Genomic DNA, 10,314 nt, shown 5'->3' with positions numbered 1-10,314 from the left:
CCCATCAACAACCTACGGGCGAAATTCACATCTATACTGATCGTTTTCCAACACTCCGAGCAGCGAAGCAACGATACTCCTACGAAAACCACCAGCTTATCTCTAGCATCCAACAACACATCTCTGCCCTCTACAGAGATGGAACAACGGTAATATACCACTGGGTTCCAGGCCATATAGCAGTTGCAGGGAACGAGAAGGGATGGAACCGTCTATCACCTTTGATGTAACCTGCAGTGCTTCCTCCATCAAAAAGACAATCGACAAAGCAGCCCTCTCCCAAACCCACCAAATGCTCCTTAACGCTGTTTAGGAAGGAACCAGATCTGCCTCCTAGTATAACGCCGCAAAGAGAGAAAGAAGGGCCAACCTCCCAATAGGAGTGCCCACTCAGCTACAAAGAGACGTCACAAGGCTCCGTCTCGCATACCACTGCAAAGAAACAGTGCTAGGAATGAGCTTGAGTCTTGCCCTCACTGCTTGCGTACCCCTGTTCAGCCGTTGACTCACTACGTCCTCCACTGCTCTGCAACAGCAACGCGTTTTGTTGATTATCACGCTCAAAATCACTTAAAAGACACGTTTTTAGAAATGTTTCTCTTCCCCATACAGTGTGCTTTGTATCCATTTTGGCGTTTTGGTACCTAACAATGTGAAACATAGCCAAAATACTCGTTTTTCGTAATGTTGTTTTCTCCTAAAGAGTTTTATTCTCGCTTTGGTTCCTAAAATTCTGATAAACACTGAATGACACGTTTCTCTGGTTATGTCGTTTTTTTTTTTTTTTCATATGAAGTGATTGGCATGCATTTTGATGTTTTCGTATCTAACAATTTGAATAACGGTCAATACACACGTTTTTTTGGTAATGTTGTTCTCTTTTTACATACAGAGTGCTATTCCCACGCTTTTGAGTTTTAGTACCTAATAAACTCGAAAACACTCATAATATATATTTCTCGTAATATCCTTTGTTTCTCCATATAGGATGCTTTGCTTTCATTTTGGCGTTTTGATGTAATTTCGTTTTCCATATATAGTGCTTTAATTGCATTTTGACGTTTTGGTACATAAAAATGTAAAAACACTCAAAACAGACGTTTTTGGTAATGTTAAATACACATTTTTTGGAAATATTATTGTTTCTCCACAAAGGGTGTTTTGCATGTGATTTAGCATTTTGATACGTAAGAAGTTCAAAAACAGCTCGTTAACACTCATAATACTCGTTTCTCATAATGTTTTTTTCGTCTCCCCATGTAGGGTACTCTGCATGCATTTTGTCATTTTTCTGCGCAGCAAGCTGAAAATCAATTAAAATGTTATTCTGTTTCTCCATAAAGGATGTTATAATGCGTTTTAGCGTATAGGTATGTAATAAGGTAAAAAAAAAAAAACATGTTCTTCTATTCCCATATAGGACGGTATTTTTGGGAATGTTATTTTGGTTCACCAAAATGGGGACTTTGGATGCATTTTGCCGTTTTCGTACCTAATAGTTTGAAAAGCACTCAAAAAACACGTTTTTGGTAATTTGTTTTTAGATATAAAGTGCTTTTTATGTATTTTAACATTTTGGTACCTAAGAAGATAAAAAAAAAAAAAAATACACGTTTCTTGTAATGTATTTCTCATTTCCCCATATAGAGTATTTTACATGCATTTTGGCATTTACCTACTTAAGACTCTCAAAAAAACACTGAAAATACACGTTTTTGGTAAAGTTATACCGTTTCTCCATATTTTTCTTTTTACATTTATTTCAGTGCGTAAGTTGCTCAAAAACACAGATTTTTTTCCATAAAGGGTTTTTTTTTTTTTTTTTTTGTCCCTAGGAAGCTAATATCATTCAAAAGACATGTGTCTGGAAATCTTGTTTCCTTTCCCCATATAGGGTTTTTTTCGTGGATTTTGGCCTTTTGGTACTTAACAATGGGAATTACACTCAAAATATGCTTGTTTTTGATAATGTTGTTCTGTTTCTCCATATAGAGTGTTTTTTTTTTTATGCATTTTCGAGATTTGGTACCTAAAAAACTCAAAACCACTCGTAATATACGTTTATCTAAATGTTCTTTTGTTTCACTATAGGGGGTACTTACCATCCACTTTGGGTTTTTTTGTACTTGTTTTTGGTAACGTTATTTTCTTTCTCCATAAAGGGAGTCTAACATGCTTTATAGTGTTTTGGTAAGTAAGTAGCTCAAAAACACTCAAAAGATGCGTTTTTTGTAAAGTTATTTTTGTTTCCCAATGTAAGGTGCTTTCCATGTTCTTTTCAGCGTTTTGGTTAGCACGCTCTTAAACACTCAAAAAATACGTTTATGTAAATTTCGCTTCCTTTCCCCATACAGTCTACTTTTCATGCATTTTATCGTTTAGGTGCCTAACAATGTGAAATACACTAAAAATACACGTTTCTGGTAATGTTGTTCTGTTTATACATACATAGTGCAATTCATGCCTTTTAGCGTTTTGGTACCTAAGAAGCTCAAAAACACTTATACCATATTCACTTATATCATATACGTTTCTCATAATGTGTTTTCGTTTTCTGTATTTCGGCGTTTTTATAGGTAACATGCTCAAAAAACTCAAAATACTTTTTTGGTAATGTTATTATATTTATCCATAAAGTGTGTTTTCCATGCGTTTTAGTGTTTTGGTTGGTAAGTAGTTAAAAACACTAAAAGAGATGTTTTTTGTCGTTTTGTTTTCCAATGTAGGGCGTTTTCCATGATTTTCGGTGTTTACGTGCCTAGTGCGCCTATAAACGCTGAAAAGACACTTTTCTGATAATTTCATTTCCTTCACACGTTTTTGGAAATGTTCTGTTTCTTTATATAGAGTGGAATTAAAGCATTTTCAGGTTTTTGGTAGAATAAAAGTTCAAAAAGCACTCCTAAAACACGTTCCTCGTAATGTCTTTTCGTTTCCCCACAAAGGTTAATTTGTATGCAATTCAGTGTTTACCCACGTAACAAGCTTAAGAACACTCGGAAATACTCGTAGATTTTCTTTGTTAGTTTATATATATATATATATATATATATATATATATATATATATATATATATATATATATATATATATATATATATATATATATATATATATATATATATATATATATATATATATATATATATATATATATATATATATATATATATATATATATATATATATATATATATATATATATATATATATATATATATATATATATATATATATATACTCACACACAAATACACACCATAATGACAAAATTCCATGAAGGTGGTCTGACCATCCAAACAGCTCCCAGTAGACAAGTATCCTTTCGATCCTGTGATTGTCATTTACCCTCCATCCCCGCCATCTCTCTCTTTTTTTTTTTTTTTTAATTTAAACATAGGTACATTATCACCCGAAGGCGCACTGCCGTGTGCAACCTACGAGTATTTTAGGGGTGGGACACAACACATAAATATAAATATAAAGATATATATATATATATATATATATATATATATATATATATATATATATATATATATATATATATATATATATATATATATATATATATATATATATATATATATATATATATATATATATATATATATATATATATATATATATATATATATATATATATATATATATATATATATATATATATATATATATATATATATATATACATTCTTTATGGACTTATGTTAATATTATTAGCAGGGGGGTTGGGAACGAGCCCCTCCAGTGGTGTGCTACTAACTTCACGTCCTGGGTATCCATCCCCCTGATATGAAGGAGGGAGGACGCGAAGACGTTCCACAGTCTGGAGACTCGCCCCCAAAAGGCGCGCTGGTGTTCGCTGGAGCGGGAACGCGGCACTTCCACTGAGTCACCACTGGATAACACCGTTCTCGTGTCCCGGGAGGTGACTCTGGTGGGCAGCCGTAGTCCCGCCAGATGTGGCACACCCTGTACCTGTGCCTTATGGAACACCACAAGGGCGTGGCGGTCAAACCGCAGCCCTCGATTCACCTCCACCCCCAGAATCTTGACGGACTCCTGGAGTTCGAGAGGAACTCCAGGATCGAGAAACTACCATTGCCTGTGTCTTCTCCGGAGTAAAGGTCACCTGCCAGCGTGCCCCCCACTCCTGTATCACCCTAAGCTACTGATTGATCTCTTCAGCAGCACGCACACTTTCGTGTCGAGGGTAGGTACAGGAGAGAGCGCAATCGTCAGCATAAGCTGAGACCGCCGGCAGGTGTCGGAGAAGATCGTCCACGTAGATGTTCCACAGGACTGGCTCCAGCACCGAGCCCTGTGGCACTGACGCTCTCACCGGGAGGGACTCGGACGCTTGCCCATTGACCTGGAGGGTCCTTCCTTGGAGGTAGTCGCCAAGGAGCTGAAAGAGGTCACCCTGGATCCCCTTTGCCCTCAGCTTTTCCAGAAGGCCCCCGTGCCAGACCCTGTCGAAGGCGCCCGCTATATCCAGGGCCACCACAACAGAGTCGAGGCCGCCGTCAAGGGCGTCCTGCCAGTCCCCGGTGAGGAGCATGAGGAGATCGGAAGGTGGACCGCCCAGGTCTGAACTCAAACTGTTGGTCCGAGAGGAGGTAATTGTCCTGGAGGTGGCGACACACCACATCTGCCACCACCCTCTCGAACACTTTCCCTACCACAGAGAGCAGGGAGATGGGTCGATAATTTTTTGGGGTCAGACCTGGAGCTCCTCTTGTGTACGGGAACTACCCGGGCCTCTTTCCACACTAAGGGCCAGGTATTTTCCCATAAGCAGGCAGAGAAGACTGTGGTGAGGGGTACAGCCAGCTCACGGGCACATTGTTTCAAAACGTGCGGGCTGATGTTGTCGGGACTGGTAGCTTTTTGTACATCGAGCCCCTGCAGCAGACGCTCGACAAGTCCCTGCGTCACCTTCACCTTGGTTACAGTCTCTCTGCACTGCTGCTCCAGAAGAGGCGGTGACCTTTCAGGATCGTCCACCTCCATCTTCCCGGCGAAGAGGGTGGCCAGCAGCTGGGCTTTGTCCTTGCTGCTGGTGGCCACCGTTCCGTCGGGCCTTGTGAGAGAAGGGACAGTGTCTTGACGGTTGAGTCCCTGTCTGCCCTTAACAAGGGACCACCAAGTCTTGTTGCCCACTCCAGGGCCTACTAGCTGGCGCTGCAGGTCCTCCTTCCACCTCCCTACGGCCCACCGGCAAGTCGTCACCATCCTCTTGCAGGCCGCACGATGTAGGTCTTTGTTGCGCTGAGTAGGACTCTGCTTGTAGCGGAGCCACGCAGAATACTTCGCCTCGGCGGCAACGCGGCAGCGGTAGCCAAACCAAGGCTGGTCCGTTGGTCTGGCGACAAACTCACGGTGGGGCACGTGTTGCTCCTGGAGCGCCAAGAGGCGGGAAGTGAAGGCTAGCGCCTGTACCTCCGCTCCACCCTGCAGGATGGAAGGCCAGTCAGTCCTGCGCAGGTCTCGGCGAAGGGAGCCCCAGTCTGCCCTATCCCATAGCCAGACTGTGCGAGTGGTGGCCTCGTCACGAGCCACACCCATGTCCACCTGGGTCAGGACAGCATGGTGGTCAGAGCTGCCCACGAGACCCAGCTGGTGGCAGCTGAATGTGTCCTCCTCCAGATCGGATATGACGTGGTCCAGGGTCCCGCCCCGCTCATGAGTGGGGAAGGTCACATGGTCCTTCAGGCCCTGCACCGTCAGGAGGTTTTTGTAGGTGTCGCGCTCCAGGTGGTGGTTGAGGTCACCCACAAGCAAGATGTGTTGGCAGCGGTGAGTCACAAGGAGGACATCTAGGGCCTCCTTGAGGTACAGGAGCGAGTCAGGCCCCTGCCGGGGGGGGGGGGGGCAGTACATGGCGCACAGCAGGAGGGCAGAGTGGTTGGCCAGCACAACCCGGAAGAACATCACCTCCAGCTGAGGCGGCGTGTCCACGTCGAGTTGTTGTGCCTGCACTCTCTCCCTGAAGCAGACAGCCACTCCGCCTCCAGCTCTATCCTGTCGGTCTCTCCTGGCCCAGTGAGTGTAGCCACCTATTTTGCCGAACGATGGCTCCACCTCTCCGTTCAGCCAGGCCTCCGTCACCACAACTGCATCTGCACCGTGTTGTAGTACACAGTTGTGGGTTAGGTCTCCGATGTTCGTTCGGAGACCACGTACATTGGCGGAGATAACCTTGAATTGGTGGCGGTGGCGGTCGGGCCTTACCATGTTGGAGGGAGTTGTGGTTCGGCCTGAAGGGGTGTGACAGGGTTCAGTTGGGGGTACCGAAGGCCGGGCGGGATCCATTGCCAGCCCTGGGTGTGTCCCCAGTTAACAGGCTGAGCTGAAAACGGGCGAGACTGCAGAAAGGGCTGCAAGTGTGGTGTTATTGATGGGGAGGCAGCGGCCAAGTATCCCCCCACTGCGAGGACCTGCCGTAGCAGTCGCTCCTGCCTCAACTCAGCAGTCCTGGTGTGGCAGTCTTCAGTACTGTGGCCCTTCCGATTGCAGTACCGGCAAATCTGCGTGGGTTTGGCTGGGGTCTGTCTCCTTGAGGAGCCGGCCCCCTTGGTGGTAGAGGCTCCTCTGACCTCGCTGTTCCGGTTCTTTTTCTTATACTTTTTTTTTCCTGGTGGTGGTGTTGCCAGCGGTGCTCGTGGAGGAAACCGGGACTGCTGCGGCTGGGGCTGGGGCTGGTGCTGGTGCTCTCTCTCTCTCTCTCTCTCTCTCTCTCTCTCTCTCTCTCTCTCTCTCTCTCTCTCTCTCTCTCTCTCTCTCTCTCTCTCTCTCTCATTCTCTCTCTCTCTCTCTCTCTCTCTCTCTCTCTCTCTCTCTCTCTCTCTCTCTCTCTCTCTCTCTCTCTCTCTCTCTCTCTCTCTCTCTCTCTCTCTCTCTCTCTCTCTCTTATGTTCATAAAAAGGGTGACCGTTCTAGTCCTCAAACTACCGTTTTATTGCTTTAATTTCCTGCCTATCTAAAGTTTTTTAATCTATCCTCAACAGGATGATTCTTAAACATCTATCACTTCAAAACCTATCTGTATGGGTTCAATAAAGGCCGCTCTACCGATGATCTTCTGGCTTTCCTTGCTAAGCCTTAGTCATCCTTTTTTTTTAGATATTTCGCTGTTGCCTTAAACAAATCAAATGATTTTCATTGAGTCTCGCACAAAGCTTTGATTTCCAAACTACCCTCCTACGGTTTCTATCCTTCTCTCTGTAACTTCATCTCAAGTTTCCTTTCTGACCGTTCTAATGGTGCTTTGGTAGACGGTCTCTCCTGGTTTTCTAAATCTATTAACAGTGGTGTTCCTCAGGGTTCTGTCCTGTCACCCACTCTCTTCTTATTATTCATCAAAGACATTCTAAACCAAACTTCTTGTCGTATCCACTCCTACGCTGATGATACCATCCTGCACTTTTCCACGTCTTTTCATAGACGTCCAACACTTCAGGAAGTGAATATTTCACGCAGGGAAGACACAGAACGCCTGACTTCTGACCTTTCTGAACTTTATGATTTGGGCAGATCAAACTTGGTATTGTTCAATGCCTCAAAAACTCAATTCCTCCATCTATCAACTCGAAACAGCCTTCCAGACAACTATCTCCTCTTCTTCAGTGACACACAACTGCCCCCCTCTTCTACATTGAACATCCTCGGTCTGTCCTTTATTTATAATCTGAACTGGAAACTTCTCATCTCTAGCTAAAACAGTTTCTATGAAGTAGGGTGTGCTGAGACATCTTCAGCAGTTTTTCTCAGCCCTGAACTGCTAACTCTGTAGAAAGGCCTTATCCTTCCATGTATGGAGTATGTTTCACATGTCTGCAGGGATTCCTCTCATACCGCTCTTCTAGACAGCGTGGAATCAAAAGCTTTTCGTCTCATCAACTGCTCTCTTCTAACTGACTGTCTTCAGCCTCTCTCTAATCGCCGCAATGTTGCATCTCTAGCTGTCTTCTATCACTGTTTTCATGCTAACTGGTCTTCTGATCTTGCTAACTGCATGCCTCCCCTCCTCCCGCGACCTCGCTGCACAAAACTTTCTTCTTTCTCTTACCCCTCTTCTGTGCACCTCTCTAATGCAAGAGTTAACCAGTATTCTCAATCATTCATCCCTTTCTCTGGTAAACTCTGGAACTCCCTGCCTGCTTCTGTCCTTCCAATGACTTGAATTCTTTCAAGAGGAGGGTTTCAAGACACTTATCTTTCAATTTTTGACTACCGCTTTGGACCCTTTCTTGGGACTTTCATCTCAGTGGGATTTTTAAAAATGTTTTTAATTGGATTTTTGTTGCCCTTGGCCGGTGTCTCTCTTACATAAAAAAAAAAGTCAAAGGGTGGAAGAGAGGGAGAAACAAACCCTGAATCGCTCAAGAGATTTAGCATAGGTTTGAGCAAAGAGTTCAGCTTCAGAGGTAGATGCAATAGCAGTAGTGTCATCTGGTTGAAATAAAGGAGGGAAAGAAGAAGCAAAATTATTGCAGATTTTTTTTGGGCTAGGTGTCAGAAGTCACGAGGGGAGTTAGATAGGGAAAGATTTTTGACACTTTCTATTAATAAAGGAGTTTTGGCTTGTTGGAGAACAGACCTGGCATGGTTCCGGGCATAAATATAAAGTGCATGAGATTCTGGTAATGGAAGGCTCAAGTACCTCTTGTGGGCCACCTCTCTATCATCTATAGCACAAGAGTAGGGTGTGTTAAACCAAAGTTCGGAAGGTTTAGGTCGAGAAAAAGAGTGAGGAATGTACGCCTCCATGCCGGACACTATCACCTTTGTTATGCGCCCGGCACGGCACACAGAGATGGGTCTCTGACACGGAAGCAGTAGTCATTCCAAGAAAAATCAGCAAAATACCTCCTTAGGTCCCCCAACTAAGAGGCAAAACGACAGAAGCACCTCCCCTCAGGGGATCCTGAGGAGAGAGAGATTGGAGCAATAGGACAAGATACAGATATGAGATTGTGATCTGAGGAGCTCAACGGAGAAGAGAGGATGACAGCATAAGCAGAATTGGAGGTTAGGAGAAGATCAAGAATGTTGGGCATATCTCCAAAACGGTCATGAATAAGAGAAGAGTGTTGCACCAATTACTCTAGGTCATGGAGGACAGCAAAGTCGAAGGCTATCTCACCAGGATGGTCAGTGAAGGGAGAGGAAAGCCAAAGCTGGTGGTGGCCATTGAAGTCTCCAAAATTGGAGATCTCCGCAAAAGGGAAGAGAGTCAGAATGTGCTCCACTTTGGAAGCTAAGTAGTCAAAGAATTTCTTGTAGTGAGGGGAGTTAGGTATACAGCACAGATAAATTTAGTTTGGGAGTGACTCTACGAGTACAATCGTAGCCAGAGGGTGGAAAACTCAGAAGATTCAAGAGCGAAGGCACGAGAGCAGGTTAAGTCGTTGCGCACGTAAACGCAACATCCAGCTTTGGATTGAAAATGAAGGAAAGAAGAGAAAGTAGGAGGAAACAGAAAAGGGACTACTGTCAGTTGCCTCAGACATCTGAGGGTTAGAAGAGGAGAGGTGGTGTTCTACAGATTGAAAATTAGATCTAAGACCGCAAATATTACAGAAGTTTATTCAGAAAAAAAGTTGAGGGAGGGGTGTCAAGACACTTAGGGTCGATACCAGAAGAACAGTCCGACCTGGGAACATTTGTGGTTCCCTACCCAGGTGAGGACTCCGAGGCTGGTGTAGGAGTCGCTATGATAATTTTGAATTTTGACTGAACGGTGTATGTGTAATTAGGTGCTTGTAGTTATGTGTGAATGAAAGAGTTGTCTTTAGACAGCAAGCTGACTGCCCCCTTGTGTTGTGAGACCCAAAAGGAAACGTTCAATAAGGTCACAGTTGGGTTTAATGATAAGTTCATAGCACTCCTTATCCAGTGCTTTAGACCTCACTGGAAGTAATTATCGTTTCGGCAGGTACCTGTTGCTATGTGTGTGTGTGTGTGTGTGTGTGTGTGTGTGTGTGTGTGTGTGCTCTCTTTTCAGCTCACCAGCGCTCTCAGCTAAGCGTGGAAGCAGTATACTACCACTAACTGTACCCCAGAGGAATGTCACACATGATCTAAGCTGGGTACAAACCCACACAAAATACATATAAAATAAATACTATAAATGCAAGGTCTCCAATCCTATTACGATCCTCTTACATTTGCAATCAATTTGAGTCTGCTTTTCCTTGCCTACCAATCAAGACAGACTCCACTGACGACGCTGTTCGCTGAGTTGTTAGCGAAATGTTTGGTTACCTGCAGACCGCCGCCACGTCTCATTGAAGGCACAAAACGTAC

General features: G+C 44.0%; 1 protein-coding gene across 1 annotated transcript; it reads right to left on the bottom strand.

The window, feature by feature from the left end:
- Positions 1-448: 448 nt before the first annotated feature.
- Positions 449-9,065, bottom strand: LOC135104618 (uncharacterized). The gene is made up of 7 exons (XM_064012148.1): positions 8,970-9,065; positions 8,606-8,829; positions 6,368-6,561; positions 4,730-6,263; positions 4,202-4,604; positions 3,820-4,065; positions 449-526 (listed from the first exon to the last, which is right to left on the bottom strand). Exons 1-7 carry the CDS (start codon positions 9,063-9,065, stop codon positions 449-451), a joined length of 2,775 nt encoding a protein of 924 aa, XP_063868218.1.
- Between the last annotated feature and the right edge of the window lie 1,249 nt (positions 9,066-10,314).

This window comes from Scylla paramamosain, chromosome 11 (assembly GCF_035594125.1).
Source record: "Scylla paramamosain isolate STU-SP2022 chromosome 11, ASM3559412v1, whole genome shotgun sequence".
Classification (NCBI taxonomy): domain Eukaryota; kingdom Metazoa; phylum Arthropoda; class Malacostraca; order Decapoda; family Portunidae; genus Scylla; species Scylla paramamosain.
The sequence above is the reverse complement of the archived record's forward strand: the minus strand, read 5'-3'. Positions and strand labels throughout refer to the sequence as shown.